Source organism: Andrena cerasifolii, chromosome 16, assembly GCF_050908995.1.
Source record: "Andrena cerasifolii isolate SP2316 chromosome 16, iyAndCera1_principal, whole genome shotgun sequence".
Classification (NCBI taxonomy): domain Eukaryota; kingdom Metazoa; phylum Arthropoda; class Insecta; order Hymenoptera; family Andrenidae; genus Andrena; species Andrena cerasifolii.
Window position 1 is genome coordinate 6169657 of NC_135133.1, and position 16759 is coordinate 6186415.

The 16759-nt window shown below is 47.2% G+C and overlaps 2 protein-coding genes across 2 annotated transcripts in view; one reads left to right on the forward strand and one right to left on the reverse strand.

Annotated features, from left to right (window-relative positions):
* The window catches only part of Sfl (N-deacetylase and N-sulfotransferase sfl), a 66033-nt gene extending 52478 nt beyond the window's left edge, over positions 1-13555 (forward strand). Inside the window, exons 4-13 of the mRNA XM_076829374.1 lie at positions 621-873; positions 1131-1322; positions 6241-6584; positions 7133-7421; positions 7924-8052; positions 8795-8977; positions 9065-9285; positions 9364-9642; positions 10027-10324; positions 10733-13555. Coding sequence (XP_076685489.1) covers positions 621-873; positions 1131-1322; positions 6241-6584; positions 7133-7421; positions 7924-8052; positions 8795-8977; positions 9065-9285; positions 9364-9642; positions 10027-10324; positions 10733-10843 — 2299 coding nt within the window. The 3' untranslated portion in view covers positions 10844-13555. The remainder of the gene's footprint in view (positions 1-620; positions 874-1130; positions 1323-6240; positions 6585-7132; positions 7422-7923; positions 8053-8794; positions 8978-9064; positions 9286-9363; positions 9643-10026; positions 10325-10732) is intronic.
* On the reverse strand, positions 13426-15898 carry Amt2l (Amt-2-like protein). Its single transcript, XM_076829377.1, has 2 exons — positions 14546-15898; positions 13426-14471 (listed from the first exon to the last, which is right to left on the reverse strand). Exons 1-2 carry the CDS (start codon positions 15266-15268, stop codon positions 13722-13724), a joined length of 1473 nt encoding a protein of 490 aa, XP_076685492.1. The 5' UTR covers positions 15269-15898; the 3' UTR covers positions 13426-13721.
* Between the last annotated feature and the right edge of the window lie 861 nt (positions 15899-16759).

The following is a 16759-nucleotide window of genomic DNA, read 5'->3' on the forward strand; positions in this document are numbered from 1 at the left end:
TCAAACAATGCAATTTTATCCTGTATTTTTGTATTTTTCTAAAAGCGGGTTTAATGTAGAATATTTTACATTCATTTTAACTACATACATTATAAAGTTTAAATTGATATTTATAAATAAATCGATCACGTTTCCAAAATCGTACCAGTAGAATTTTACAACTCGTATGTTATATAAGTTATGTACATATATCATACAGATAGGTTATTGCGGCCTGTGCGTGATTCATATACATATGTATACGTAACTATATAATAGTCATTACTTTATGTTGAATATTGTCTTCTCTATTTCTTATTGATACTATTTTTAGTGGAGGCACGATTTAGCAGACCAGTTGCCTAAATCGTACCTTTTACAGTATGTGACAGAAAGATTAATAACAAATTAATTTGTTCTGAACAAAAGGTTAAGCGTATAATAGTAGGTGCCTAAAAGATCAGGCTACAATATCCAATAGTCATTCGCGTGCAAATTAGTACCAAATATGAAATATAACGCAAAATGTCTTAAGTGGTACGATACAGGCAACCCTCCCCTAACTCCTCGTTTCTTTTCTCAGAACGCAACGCTGGAGATCGGTGTTATTTTAACTAACGATAACACCGTAACGCTTTCAGGTACAAACTGGAGGTTGCCGGCAAATCCCTGCCCGTGCTGACGAACCTCGACAAAGGCCGTTACGGGGTGCTGATATTCGAGAACCTGAACAAGTACCTGCAGATGGACAAATGGAACCGCGAGTTGCTGGACAAATACTGCCGGGAATACTCGGTTGGCATCGTGGGTTTCGCGCCGTCCGGCGAGGAGAGCCTCGTCGGCGCACAGCTCAAGGGCTTCCCCCTGTTCGTGCACACTAATCTTAGACTGAAGGTCAGTAGACTTAAGTTCGAAGGCTCGCGGACCTCGTAATTTCCGAATGAAAATTGAAATTTCCCCTCGGATCCTCGCGCTCGCGAGCCCTCCGACGGGGTAATGGAGTCAGATCGGGGAAACTAATTTCCGACCACTCTCCCGCTGCCTGCCCCCGTGCCAATTCAGGGAAAAACTAATGAAACAAAGCATCGGGTAGTCGACCGTGTCCGAGTCTTCGAGCGGCCGACAAAATGAAATCGCTCTTTGTCCCGCAGGATGCTCAGCTGAACGCGGCCTCCCCCATTCTCCGATTAACTAGATCCGGGGAAACAGCCTGGGGACCACTTCCTGGCGGTGACTGGACCATTTTTCAGGCGAATCACAGCACCTACGAGCCACTGGCTTGGGCGCACCGGGACAGCCTCGACTATCCAGCCAACAAGAGTCCTCTGGCGACTGTCATTCAGGTTAGACGCGATTACATATTGGATTTCCACTATTGTTTCCGTTTATTTCGCGCGACGCGGTGTGCAGAAGTCACAAGTCACCATGGCCGAGAGTCGCAAGTCGTCTGAATAAATTCGGATTCACGATTCCTATAAACAAAGGTGCCGCGGCTGTGGTGCCGCCGACATCGACCAAGTTAAATATCCTTCCACCGTAACGTTGGCCAATGAATCCACCGCCACGGGACCAGCAACAACGCGTCCACCCCTCCGCAGCATCCACCGCGACCGCGCGGTTGCGGATGCCATTCTGGGGGGGTTGAAATCTGTGCAGATGATATCCTTCGCGAGTGAATATCGACAGTGCCAGGCAAAGAGCATTAATTAGCAAAAATCAAAGTTCCCAGGCAGGCATCGAAGCTCTGTAGCCAGAGGGTAGTTTCTGTAAAGAGGGTGCTGGCTAATGAAACGACATTTCGTGACTGTACAGACAGGGGAGGACGCGAGGTGGGGCGAGAACGTATAATCGCGTTTAATTAATCGAAAGCCGTGCTCCACTGTCACTTTGTGCGTTAACGGTGCGAGCATTAATTAATAATCCTAGGAAGAAGGCTGTGTTTCTGTTCAAATATTGCCCGGAGCCCCGTTGCGACGCGAGACGGGACCAACCCCCGTCCCGAAACAAAAGCATCGCGCGGTGCATCCTGAAAACAGGAAAAGTCCCGATCCAGAGTGTTTCTTCTCGTGAAAATGCGGGGACAAGCGACGGGCGAAGCTTTTGTAAGGTATAATTAATATTCCCCCGCAATTATGTTGGCAACGAGTCGACAAAGCGCCGCGCGGCCACTGCGATGAATTCACTAGAGTTTCGGAGACGGCGAAAGAGAAACGATAAACAGGGAGGGGGGGGGCGTTAATTAATTTGCTAATTAGAAAGACCATGGGGGTACCCCCCCGATCGATAGTATTTTCCTTCGTTCCTCCCTTAGGCTTGCGAAATGTTGCTTTCGTTGGTACAGTGTTCGAAGGGAAGAATTTTTTCGAAACTGGATAATTGTTTCTTGTAAGCTTCGATCAATAGATGCTGATTGTAGGCGGCAGCTCGTGGGACTGGGAATAATAGATAAACGAAGAACCACCCCTGAGAGGCTCCCTTGCGATTCTTATATTTCCTCGAACAGCACTGATCTCGGTAAACGAAAATCCCCATAAAAAAAAACTTAAAAAAAAGTAAAAAATTTGCGCCAAGTACATGAAATCAAATAAATCACAAGATAATAGAAGATAATAATAATTAGAATATAAAAAAAAGATTTGAAATGAAAATGAGCTACGAGTACATAAAAGTGCTTTCCAACTGCGCCTAAGATGACAGAACTACATATACACAGCTGAAATGCTGTGTTCATACATTCCATTACCCATATCACGGACATTTTGATAATGTGAAGATAAAACGTAACATCTAGACATTTGCCTAGATGTCCGCGGCCTGGAAGTCAAATACTTGGCGTCTTTTCTGTACAGGGTGTCTTTTCTGTACTTTCTTTCCTGTGCTTGGCGTCGAGACGCTGCCGCGTCTCTAGATAAATGCGAAATTTTCGCGATGCGTGCACGCTGCCCCAGTTCCATCCCCCGCGCGACGAGGACGGCCGCGGCGCGCGTTGAATCTCTTTCGCGGAAATGAAGATGGAGGATGGGGCGGCGGGAACAGCTGGGGGAAGGGGCGGACAATGAACCGAAAGTGGGGAGGTCGAAAGCAATGCGGATAAGAAGTAGAAATGACGGGTAAGAGCAACAGAGGGGGATATTAAGAAGAAGGGGAAGAAGCGGATGAATAAATAGAGATAAAACATAAAATGAGACGGGAACGCGGAACGGTTGGAGGGTTTCGTAGAATCGGGGTAGGAAACTAATCGGAGTTCAACAGTCTCCCACGGAAGTTTGTTGTTTACAATTTCCCTCCGCCTCCCTCGGAGGAATTTTGAAAATTAACGCCGAGTGTCTCCGGCGTTAACGCAACTTCCCTCGATTGTTGAACTTGTTCTCGAGACAGCGTTATTGACCCAATTTGAACCGGCGAAGGAAATTGCACGTACCAGCCATTGTCCGCGTCGCGCGCACGACGAATAAAAATACTGCTAGAATTAAGCGGCGCCGCGGAAAATAAAGTCCCGCCGGGGGTAAGAAAGTGGCGCAGCAGCGGAGTGCCACTAAAGTGGTGCGGAGTATAAACAACAAAGGGAGGAAAAACGGGGTAATGCAGATTAGGAGAAGGTGGCCGCGAAATAAAAAAAGCAAAGGGAATGGGGGCGGCGCAAGATTGCCGGGGAGAGGGGATATTAAGGAGAAGAAAAATAGACGGAATAAACAGAGGGGGTGGTAAGAAAATGGAGAGACCTAAGTGGGAGAGGGGGGGGGGTGGCCAAGTGGAAACAATCCGTAAAGCTGTTCCGTCGGGGGCGTTCGCGTCCGTGCAGGAATTCGCGATTGCAAGATTCCACAGGGGTAGTAAAGGCCACCGTGGCCGGAAGTGAGCGCACGCCGGAAGAGAGCAGCCGTTGGTGATCTATAGAAACGCGGGAATGCAGACGCGACGGGGACGCGGCGAATCCGGGACGACGTGAAGGAGAGCGGGCACAAACAGGAAATATTCCCTTAATGCAAGGAAATCCGTGGACGTGATATCATCTGCTTCTGCACCCCCGCGACGTGCTCCGCCCGATGGATACGCTACATCTTCCGTGCTGGACTTTTTATTCCACCGTCCCGCGGCAGTTCTCGTCCGCTTTCTCCGCTGGAGCCGCGCGTCTCGCGGCTGCAACTTGTGCTTCCACCCTCCCGCGATACAAAGCGTTGCTATTTCGCGGGGCCCTGAAATATTTCCGAACCACTGCGACGGGAGAGCCTTGGGTGCCGTCCGCGTTTGACAAACGAGTGGCAAGGCACTCGCCTGGTCCTCGGACCTGGCGTCGCGCGCTCCTGGATGCGGAAGAGGTAGATTTAGGACGTGCGGTAGAAAGCTGCAGCCACTTAAAGGTGTCTTCTACAGCTGGCAGAAGCTTTCACCGGTCAATAGCCGACTGTTTCGCATCGGCGGAGCGGAGGCCCGGGATTAAGCTCGCTCTCGTGATAGCAGTCGCGATATTTCCTTCGGAACACGTAGGTCCCTCCTTCGCTGGCGTTTCCTGCTCGCCGAGGTAGCGATTCGCGGACGTGTCCTGAGAACAAAATAAATCGCCCGCTCGAATGGCGGCAAATGAAGCAGCTTTCGCCGATGCCCATTAATCGAATGAACCAACGGCTGATTGGCTTCTGATTTAATTACCCGGCTACCTGCGATCCGTGAATCTGCCTGGCTGCCCAGGCCGCGGCCGCGTAATGGGGTTATCAGCGAGATTATTATTGTTGTTTACTGCTAACAAGCCCCGTTCATGGCGGCCGTTTCAAAGCCCCGGCCAGCTGAGAGTCCCTGCCTCCAACAACGCAATTAACAAATTGCCTGTCCTGGGATTATCCTTGCGCCGAGGACGGTAGCGCTGCAGCCGATGCGCTTCGATAACGCTCGGCCGGATGGTCCTTCTCTGACCCTCGGTCGCAGTTTTTCCAGGGGAGCCTCTAGGGAGGACGATCCTCCTCGACTGGCGGGGGAGGGAATTAGCTTTCTACTTTCGATTTTCAACGGAGCTTTAAGGCTTTTACGAATGCAAACCGCGGTACACCACACTGATTCTATTTGGGCCATTTGGCTTTCATGTTCACGCCAGATATTCCGCATTCAATCGCCCATCGTAGTATAAAGTTTATGGTAACTGCGACCGAACTACTTGCCAACCCTTTGTTATTTCCCTGGACTGCGACCCGAGGATATCACCCCATTTTTAAAAGCAAGCAAACCACTGCGACACGCAACTGCCGCGATAAAATACCCACGATTTCCGCTGAAATAGAGCTATTAGGAGGCGCGTTATTACAAAGTGTCGTAGGGGGCGGGGGGCGCGTTAAAGCATCTTTTGAAATTAACGCCCGCTTACACGGCCAGCGGGGCGGTGATCGATAAGCATCAACGCGCCGAACACGCGCGAGCCCATTAACGTCGTTGCATGTGGCCGTTCTCGCGTACGAACGCCAAGGAACAAGAAGAACACGAGAATCACCGTAATTTCACCGCGGCCGATAAACAATTCCCATTTTACGTGACCGCCGATCGAGCCGCGATCGATGTCCTATTACGTACTCTCCTCTTTTCGTGGAAAAACCCTTCGACGTTAACGAGCACCGCAAGCGGGGGAAGAAAGCTTAAAAGGTAACTCTCCTGGTACCGTACAGCTAATTTAAAAATACCCTCGGACGATGACTCCACCCATTCATCGTATCTAAAAAATATCATCTCACTAATAAACGTTAATCACTTCGCCCTTTAAAAAAGAGCGCAATTCACACGCCCCTGAAAAACGTCGCGTTTAAAGCTTGATTCAGAGTCACGATTCCGTGGCAGGTAGGTAGCTACCCGCCGATTCGTCGCACAGTAGATTACGCGTCCGCATTCCGCCGCGCGAATTCCGCTCGATCGTAATCGAATCCATCAGGCGCGTAAATCGATCCTTAATTTGCCCCCGCAAAACTCTCCTTTCGCCGGGTATTTTTTTTTTTTCGCCCCGTCCGGTCGCCGTTACCGCGCCCAATAGGAGGATTATCCCGTTGGAATTTGATCGATATTAAAATACCGCGCGTTATCAGTGCGCCCTCGCCGCGGTGAACGAGGCCATTTCGGCGCGGGCGGGCATTAATTCCCCGCTCCCTCCTCGGGCTGGATAGAGGGAGAGAAAAAAATAGGGAGGGTGGCGTATCACGCGAGGGGATGGTTGTGGCGGGGGCGGTGCCCATTCAGCCTGATAAACCTAACGTGCCGTCCGTGTATCGGATTTACATTACGCAGGATCACGGCAGATACGACGGGATCCAGAGGATCTTTTTCGGCGGCGGGCTGCGATTCTGGCTGCACAATCTGCTGCTCCTCGACTCCCTGTCCTATCTGTCGCACGGGCAATTGAGTCTCAGCCTGAACCGCATGATCCTGGTGGACGTGGACGACATATTCGTCGGCGAGAAGGGCACCAGGCTGAGGAAGGACGACGTGATGGCGCTGCTGGCCACCCAGCAGAGGATCCAGGCCCTGGTGCCGGGCTTCAAGTTCAACTTGGGGTTTTCCGGCAAGTACTTCCATCACGGCACCGCCGAGGAGAATCTGGGGGACGACATGCTACTGGAGAACGTCGACAGGTGTGTCTTATCGTTGACGTCCCGACGGTTTCGTTACACCGAGCGCCAGTGTGCTTCTGAGTGGCTGCATGAGAGTATAAAATGCAAGATGATATGGATGTGGGGACGATTTCCTGTGTTCCGCTGTGTTCTTCCTCGTGTGTTGTCTTCTCTTCCTTCCTGTTGCTTCGGCGAATCCTCCTGATTTTCGCTGTTTAATTTCACATTGGAAAAGTTCTTATAGAAAATACTGTACGTGCCAAGAATCAAATTCTATAGGTGCCATTAAGCCGGGAATCCACCTGGAAGATATGCTATGCTATACTGTGCTATGCTAAGTTTTAAAAAAAATAGCTTCGATACAATCTTATGGAACTATTTCTACCAAAAGCTAAGCTAAAACATAGCAGAGCTTAGCTTAGCTTTCAGGTAGATTCCCGGTTTTATTACCATTTTTTGGCAAATTTTTTTTAATTTTGACAGTTACAGTGTTTTCTACAAGGACTTGGTAGAATGGTCCTGGATGCATGGTCTAGCGAGAGCCGCTCTTCATGAGTTACTTGTTGCAGATTTACGTGGTTTTCCCACATGTGGAACCATCAGCAGCCCCATCTTTACGAGAATGTAACGCATCTGCAGCTGGACATGGCACTGAACAAACAGTTCGCGAAAGACCACGGGATCCCGACCGGAAGCGGTTACAGCGTAAGTCCTCATCACTCAGGCGTTTATCCGGTCCACGAAGGGCTGTACGAGGCGTGGAAAAGGGTGTGGAACATCAAAGTCACCAGCACCGAGGAGTATCCCCATCTGAGGCCGGCTCGTTTGAGGCGAGGCTTCATTCATCGTAATATAATGGTGAATATCAGGGAACGATCGATCAGTCCCTCATTATCGCGAAGACCTACGATTTTATTCTCTCAACCCCTTGGTGGTGAAATTCGACGCGGTTGTTCTTCGTTGTGCGTAAAAAATCTTCTAGCTTCTTCTTAAAAACGTAGACGCAATCTGAGTATTTAAAATCGTGTATCAAGTAACTTCTCCCGTTTCCAAACCTCTTCTCAACCACTTCTCCAGAAAAGTGTCGAGTTACCTTCGGGATAAAAGCCCACGATCTACCCATCACTAACGAAGACAAAACTCAACCGTCGTTGACGGTTCATTTCGATGGACCTCCGCTCGGATGAAACTAGAAGCAAAAAAATTTCGATGGAACGCTAGTTTCTTGCACCTAGATTCGCGAAGCCGATAAAAAGAGCGTTGATTTCCTACGGGAGGGACGACTCGTACGTTTCTTTTGCGCGCCAAATTAAATGATAAAACCAATACGTGACAGTTCCGTTTTCTCTCCCGACGCAAGGTTCTACCAAGGCAGACCTGTGGCCTTTTCACGCACACGATCTTCATCGATAGATATCCAGGCGGAAGGGACAAGCTGGACAAATCGATACAGGGCGGCGAGCTGTTTCAGACTATCGTCCACAATCCCGTGAGTGGTCCACGCTCCACTAGGGTGACCCTTCCTTTCTACCTGCGTTTTCTTTTGCTCTCACCCCCCAATATGGTTCCATTTCATATAAAAAAATAGTCCCTGAAAAAGATTATTGCAATTGGATAACAGGAAAAGGTGCCGACCAGGACTTAAAGCTTAAAATTCGCCAATAATTTTAATTTGCAGAATTTCTCAAAAATGGTAAGCCCTGTCGAAATTTTGTTCAAATAATATTAAAAGAGCATTCAATTTTCTACAATTACTGTATATATAATTTTTTCGTGCTTCCAATCAGTTTTTAGATAATAGCGTTTCAATATAGAGAGGTCCGCACTTCGCGTGACGTATTGCCTTTAGTGCGGATCTCTCTATATTCAAACGCTATTATCTAAAAAATGGTTGGAAGCACGAGAAAATTATATATACAGTAATTGTAGAAAATTCAGTGCTCTTTTAAAGTTATTTGAACATAATTTCGATAGGGCTTACCATTTTTTAGATATTCTTTAAATCCAAACTATTGATGAATTCTAAACTTTAAGGCCTGTCCGGCACCCCTTCCTGTTGTCCAATTGCAATAAGCTTTTTGAGGGACTATTTTTTTATCAAATGGCAACGTTCTAGGGTGTGAGAGCAAAGGAATACAAAATAGAAATTTCGACACATACAAATAAAGACCACCCTATTGTTTCAACAATCTCGAAATATTCTGCGTCGCCTGCATCGTTCCCTGTTGCAGATCAACATTTTCATGACGCACATGTCGAATTACGGGAACGACCGCCTGGCCCTGTACACGTTCGAGTCGGTGATCAAGTTCATCCAGTGCTGGACGAACCTGAGGCTCTCGAGCGCACCGCCCCTGCAGCTCGCCGAGCGTTACTTTCAGCTCTACCCGGAGGAAGCCGATCCCGTGTGGGGTGTACGTTGTCCTCCATCTCTAGCGCATGCACCCGCGGCGTCCAAATGCTTCCTTCGCCGAAGGCTAACGTTCGTTTCCGTCTCTTAGAATCCCTGCGACGACCAGAGGCATCAAAAGATCTGGTCGAGGAACAAAACCTGCGACCAGCTGCCGAGGTTCCTGGTAATCGGCCCCCAAAAAACTGGCACCACCGCGCTGTACACCTTCCTCTCCATTCATCCGGCGATAAGTAGCAATTTGCCGAGTCCCGACACGTTCGAGGAGATACAGTTCTTCAATGGGAAGAACTACTACAAGGGCCTGGACTGGTGAGCGAGGAGACGGCGGCATGCGCGGCGCGCTGGTCGCTTTTAATTGGCCCCTCTGATCCTGTGCTTTTGCCTCAGGTACATGAGCTTCTTCCCGGCGTCGAAAAACGAGAGCTCGCGGTACCTGTTCGAGAAATCGGCCACCTACTTCGACGGAGAGCTGGTGCCGCGCAGGGCCCACGCGCTCCTGCCGCGGGCCAAGTTAATCACGATATTGCTGTCGCCCGCCAGGCGGGCTTACTCCTGGTACCAGCACACGAGGGTCCACGGGGACCCGGTAGCGAATAATTACTCCTTTCACTCGGTCATCACCGCCAGCGACACCGCCCCGAAACCGCTGCGCGACCTCAGGAACAGGTGAGTCTCAACACGGAATAATTTTCTGTCTAGTTATGATCGCGTGTGCGCGAGTAGAACATAGAGAGCCGCGAAAGTTCCGGGGGTAAATGAACGATAACGTTGCCCCTACGGAGACGAGCCCGAGATTTAAATTGAGGACCTTAGGAGTGTAACACCATCTTTATCAACTTCTAGTAAATTAGAAAAAAAACGGTTTATAAACTTATTGCTTTGACTTAACATTAAACAGAGAACGGTAATTGAAAAATATTTATATTTATATTTTTGGCGGAGTTTTCGCATCTGCACCCCTCTTGCCGCAAGGTCCTCAATTGTTAATGGAACACTGATCCGCGTGGAAGAGATATGTCTGGCAAATAACGTTAGTCGAACCCATTACAGGTGTCTAAACCCTGGGAAATACGCCCAGCATCTGGAGAGGTGGCTCTCCTATTATGCACCTCAGCAGTTGCACATCATTGACGGCGAGCAGCTGCGCCAGAATCCCGTGGAGACGTTGCACGAGTTACAAAGGTTCCTCAAGATCACCCCGGCTTTCAATTATTCGTCCCACCTCAGGTACGACCCGAAGAAGGGGTTCTTTTGTCAGGTGACGAACGAGGATCGCACGAAATGCCTGGGCAAGAGCAAAGGTCGCCAGTATCCACCCATGGAGGATAAATCGTACAAATTGTTGCAGGTAGGTGATAGGGAACGATCTTCGGAGAATCTTGACCCCTTAGTGCAGAGAGTTAGATAGAAATTACAAGGAAATTGGTTAAAAAGTTTTAGATCCCACTTTTCTTTGCGTGTGTTTTTGATGTGAATAATAGGAGAAGCATAGTGATTTAACGAGATGGAAATATACTTTATACTACTAGAAATGGTAGAACATTTCACAGCCCAGAAATAATTCTTCGCACCCGCTTTTATTTTCTTTACTGCGTTTAGAGCAATAGGAATTTCCGAGATGGAAAGGTGTAGATACACAGTGAATTATTTTAGAGCAAAGAAGATGGACACAGAAATTGAAGAAAGCTGTTACGCACTAAGGGGTTAAGATTCGGAGAAGTAGGGGAGGTTTCTTTAACCGGTTGCTTCTTTGCAGAGGTATTATCTGTCCCACAACACGGCCCTAGTTAAATTACTGAAGCGCCTCGGCCTGCGGATCATCCCGCAATGGCTGAAGGAGGACCTGACCGACACGGTGATGACCTAGCAAACGTCGATCACATGAAACGACACCGTTTCCTCGCTTCTCGTGTCAACAGTGGACGAGATCCACCGTCTGCTAGCGGAAGACCTGTAAAATAATTGTACATTGAACGCTTCCACTGGGCCCCCGGATCCTCGCTGGAAGGACCACGCAGGCCTATAATCCGAGTGGATTGGCCTAAATCGGTGGGGTGCCTGCGAAACTAGTCACTACAAGTCAGTTTCACCATGCGACGCGGCCGGTGACTGTCGATCGTTGTTAAGCATTATTAATTAACGTTGTATTATTATCGTGATCGTTGTTGCCTCGTAGAGGACATGATTATTAGGTGAATACAGCCCGCTCGCTGGTGCCATCATCCGTCTGTTTCGATTGGACGCGTCTCGTTCGGACCTTTACTACCGAGAGGCGGGGCAAAGAGATGCGCGCAGGATCCCCGGATCCCTGCACCGATCGCTATTTTTTGGTAAACCGAGAGACCACGGAGACACGCGCACTTTCTCCACCCTCGGGGTAGTAAAGGGAAGAAGGTGGCGGTAAACGCTTGAGCTAGTGAACCGAGGAGACCGCGAGGCACGATGGTTTCTGGAGAAGGCGATGGGATGCCTTTCACTTCCTGTGAGACAAGATACTGTCCAAATCGTGTTACAATGTTTGAAGAGATTTATTTCCTCATGAAAGTGATCGACGAGTAGATCGAGGGCTGCCTCGACAGTCCTTCATATCCTGGTACTAATTCGCAGGATTCGTTCCTTGCGGGCGCGAGAGCCTGGGGGCTTGGAGCTCCTCCCCTCGACACCCGTTCCCCGTTTCCCGACCATTCCCCTCTCGGAGACGCAGTGTACATTAATTCTCGTCCTGTAAGCGTATTTAAGGAACGATATAACGATGATTCTATGTATATTTTGACAATACTATTCTTGGTACCGACGATAAATTTTGGGGAAGAGATCGATACGAAAGGTGTGTGATCGCGTCCGTTTATACATTTATGTATCGTACTATTTCGATGTGATCGTAGGTGTACTATAACGACTTAATACGGTTAAATTAAAGAGAGAAAGGGGGAGAGAAAGGGAGGGAGAGACAGGGAGAGAGAGAAAGAGATATCGAGGGAATGGTCGAATTCGTGGATCGTTCTTGAACGCTGATCTTGAACGAGGAAGTGATAACTGCCTACTTGCAATAATCGCTATTGTCACGTTTTAAGGCACGCAACACAATGGTTTAACGATGATCCTAAGTTCCCAGGAGAGTGATCCGTTGTTGGAAGAGATCGAGCGATTTCTTTTGTTTCGGTAACTTTAATACCTGATGTATTATATCTAGCGAATCGTGTGGGATCGTGATACGAGGGAACGCATCTTCGCGAACGGGATCGCTGTTCGCAGGATCGTTTGGCCGCGGTGATCGTTTGTTGAATGCATATCAGTTACAATTGCCTTTGTTAACTCTGTGTACTATACATTAACTACTTACGTTTCTCGACACACCGAAATTGTACCTGGTATGCAGTTTTTTTTTAATGTTTTATTTAATCTGGATGTTTTGCAGGACGTATACGGCTCGTTTTGCAAGCTTCCCCCGTTTGTAGGGGATCGTTACTTAAGCAGGAACAAAGAGTCGCGTTGTGAAGAGCGCGTTTTTAAAATTACGAATCATTGGATCGTCTTGATGTGTAGGAATTATTGCGAAATCCATGGAAACGAGCGATTTAGAAATTACGTCACTCACCGGTCGAATATACGTTTACAAAGTGCCCGTTACATCGCCATTGGTCTATTACTTTACATGTAGATGCTTTAGATCTTATTAACATTTTGTTATCCCCACTTCCTTGTATATTTTATTTTCATTTTTATACTGCCGTTAAACTGTGTCACGTGGCGTTTAACGAATCATGTACAAAGTTTATTGTTAATATATAATTGTAATAGTTAACGATAACGATATTAACATACCGAGCGATTGATCTGTTTCGTCGAATCGTGCCATTTTACCAGTGTTGTATATACAGTTGTATTATTGTACCGATCAACGCGTCGAATCTCTAGAGTCAATAATTCTCGATTTACGTTCGTTAGGGCGGCAGCAACAATTTGTCCGATTTGCTGCCAGCTGACAATAATATAATACTTGACAGACCGAAATGGCAAAATTGTAGGAGGACTCATCGCAATCGGCATGGAAAATTAAAAAAGTCCCGCTGGCAATTAGCACTACTTCGTCGCTGGTTCATTTATTAAAATACTCATTTCTCGGAGGAAGTAGAATTGAAATTGATAAAGCTCGATTTAGTGTAAAAACATGCTAAGTTTTTTTTCCAGTGCAACGATAACATTGGCTATTATATGTTTTATATGCATTTAAAATTTACGATTAGTTTTTGACTACGCGACTCAACAGCGAAGAGTTGACCAGCGAAAAAATACTGCTAATGCCGAGCTACTCGATTGTATGCGTTTCAGGTTGCATCGGAAAGAGCCGCGAAAAGCAATGGACGTTTTGTAGATGTTCCGACAGGAATACTAAATAAAATAAAAAGAGGGAAAAACCATCGCTGTACGAATAAACGGAAACACGTGTAGAATATGTGTACGACACTTTAATAGGACCTTTGATTATTTATCTTAAAATTATTCTATTGTAAAATACTGTAATAACTGTACGAATAGTACGTAAGTTCTAATAAAAGAAATGTTTCAAATCTTGGAAGCATCAGGTTCACGATTTCATTCTGTTCTTTTGGAGCTACGCTCATGGAACGTTGGTTGCGCTGTGGTAGACTTTTCGATTTTAATCAGCCCCTTATCCCTTCCGATGTAATTTTACGGGTTAAAATCATTCTTTTCATTTGAACTCCATCCCATATCCAGATTCTTCAGTTTCCTGCCGCCGTGGCTGTACCTTGCGGCGCGCCAGCACCTTCTGCTTGATACTTCCTAGCATGAGAACCTTCGGCTGATCGTTGTCCAGCGGCCGTCGTCGATCCCGGCTGAAGGTAATCAGGTATGTCTCCGCCTGGGAACAGCTGGTCCCAGAACGACCTCGGAGGGCCTCTTCCGCTAGCAATGTTCGCCCTCAAGTGGTTCAAGTATTCCGTTCTGTTCCTCAGTATATCCATATACTCCAGCGACCTGAAAGCTGCGCACATGGTGATCCCGACGAAAGAGGTGATGGTGAGGAGGCCGATGAGCTGCCACGAGAAATTCAACAGGATCGGGACTACTTCCGCTTTGTCGTCTATATCCAACAGGGGCGCCAAGAAGCTGCCCAGAAGTGCGCAGGCGAGATGAATGGCCACGATATTGCAGTAGTCCTCGAGGGCACTGTGAAACACATGCCTCGAAACCAGATAATAGAGCACGCTTCCGGTCGTGGCGATACCGATTGCCGCCTGGGGAGAATAGTAGTCCGTTCCAGCCGATACCATCACCAGCCCCGCTACCGACGCTTGCACGCATCTCATCACGGTCCAGTGATTAAACTCCTCGGTGGTAAGGGCGAAATGAAAGGCCACTACGAGCAGAGTGCACGACGACGCGGCCAGTAAGTTGTTTAGGTAAACGCTATGCTGGCCTTTAGCCCACAGTCTATGCTGCTCCGGGTTCACAGGTCCCATACTGAGGCTCTGATGAGAACGGACAAGCAGAGTCAATATTTGATGCTTCAGAGTGATCAAGGATCTCGCTATGCGCCAGTTACCTGAAGACCAATGAACACCAGTAACTGGCCAGCGAACACTGGGCCCGCGGAACCAGCGGCGATGCTGGCGTCATCTATGGCGTCGAGCCGTAGTAGCCTCCGACCAAGTATCATGCAACCCACGAAGCCTGACATTCCACCGACCACGTGGACAACTGCGGAGCCCCCGTAATCCCGGAATTTCACGTGCTGTCCGGTTAATACATTATTACTCAACCAGCCTTCGGGCGTCCAGGCCCAGTGAATCAGCAGAGGCTGCATCAACGCAGCCTGAAGGAAGCCTATTAGCAGATAACCGACGGTGTGCGTCCTGCCGACGATACCGCACGTGCAAATCGACGCCGCGATTGCCACGGCTGCCCAGCCAGCGATAGCCTCGTCTTTATCGACGGCACCGTCGCCGATCCAGTATCCTTCGCCGATCAACCCGTTCACGTCGCCGTTGTAGGCGACGATAAACCCCACCAGACTGTACGCCATTGTCACGCTGCAGAGGTCAACGATATTGTGCAGCAGAATTAAATTGACGTTGTTGATTGGCACGCTACCAACGTGTATCAGGGCGAAGCCGATGCGCAACAGGATCACGAGACCGATCCGGATCATACTTGGCCACGCGTGCTCGTGGGACGATAGGGTGGCGTTGTAAGGATGCGCCAAACGATTGTGGCTGGTGTCGTCGTAGTAAGTGTAATCCATATCATCCGTAGGAGTGTTAAACATCTTACTGCGGAGACGGCCTTTCCGGGTCGCGGTAGCTTCATTCAATAAAACAGTTCACTATAAAAATAACCCTTGCCCCGTAAAATATGAAATTCGGCAAGGTTATGTCAAACGTCGAAACTCCATGTGCCTCCATCTATCCCCAATAATCTTCTACTGTTTCGACCTATTACGATCGAATTCCACTTACGCCCAAATCGCCCGTGATTCTCATTAGGATAGATTTTCCTATACGCGACTGGACACAACGTCAAGAATTTCAAAGTCGATTTTCTTGATAATTAAGCGCGATATCAAAAAAAGTGTTACTCTTTCTTTTTGACTTATAATAAGTAAATAAGTCGAGAAAAAGGAATACAATTTTTTCATATTGCGCTTCATTTTCGAGAAAATCGAGTTTGAAGTTCTTCCCGATGCGTCCAGTCGCGTATGATACCTATCTTAAGGGGGTAGACACGGGTAATGTATGAAATAAAGGGGAATTGTATTAAATTAGGAAGATAATTATATTCTTTATATGTTTTGCCTGAAATTAGTTGTATTTTCTATAATAGACAAATCTATTTGTTGTATTTTCTATAATAGACAAATCAGATTGCTAAAAATATTTTCTTCTTGTTACAGATTAACCTTGGGAACATTTCTCGGTACACAGGATTGAGGAACTTTAAGTGAGACAAATGATGGAAAGCTGATAGTGATTTTATACATAAAATGAAGTGAAATTATATATTTTATACTTAATAATAATACAATATTAATCAGCATTCATTTCTACATACTTATATTAATTTATTGTAACACTGTAAAAGCCTTTTCTGCAAATAAAGTGGGAAAAACTTGAAAAGAACTGTATTATTATTTAGAAATACCTTTTACATATTCCTATCCAAATTCCAAACCTTTACAGCTTCGATTCGCAACTTTAAAGGTGACGCCTTTGAAACTGAAATTCAGAATACCTCTTTTCGCTTCATGTTCTCCTGATACCTGGGCCAAAATCTGGCAAAAATTTTCAGAATGCACAAAATTGGGCTTTGTAACAGGAGAACATGATGTCGAAAGAGGTGGCACTAAGTAATGTCTCCGGAGAGAGAATCGAAGGCGCAGAACTATTCGAAGCAGAAGTTTCGCTGAAATTTAGGATACCTCTTTTCGCTTCATGTTCTCCTGATACCTGGGCCAAAATCTGGCAAAAATTTTCAGAATGCACAAAATTGGGCTTTGTAACAGGAGAACATGATGTCGAAAGAGGTGGCACTAAGTAATGTCTCCGGAGAGCGAATCGAAGGCGCAGAACTATTCGAAGCAGAAGTTTCGCTGAAATTTAGGATACCTCTTTTCGCTTCATGTTCTCCTGATACCTGGGCCAAAATCTGGCAAAAATTTTCAGAATGCACAAAATTGGGCTTTGTAACAGGAGAACATGATGTCGAAAGAGGTGGCACTAAGTAATGTCTCCGGAGAGAGAATCGAAGGCGCAGAACTATT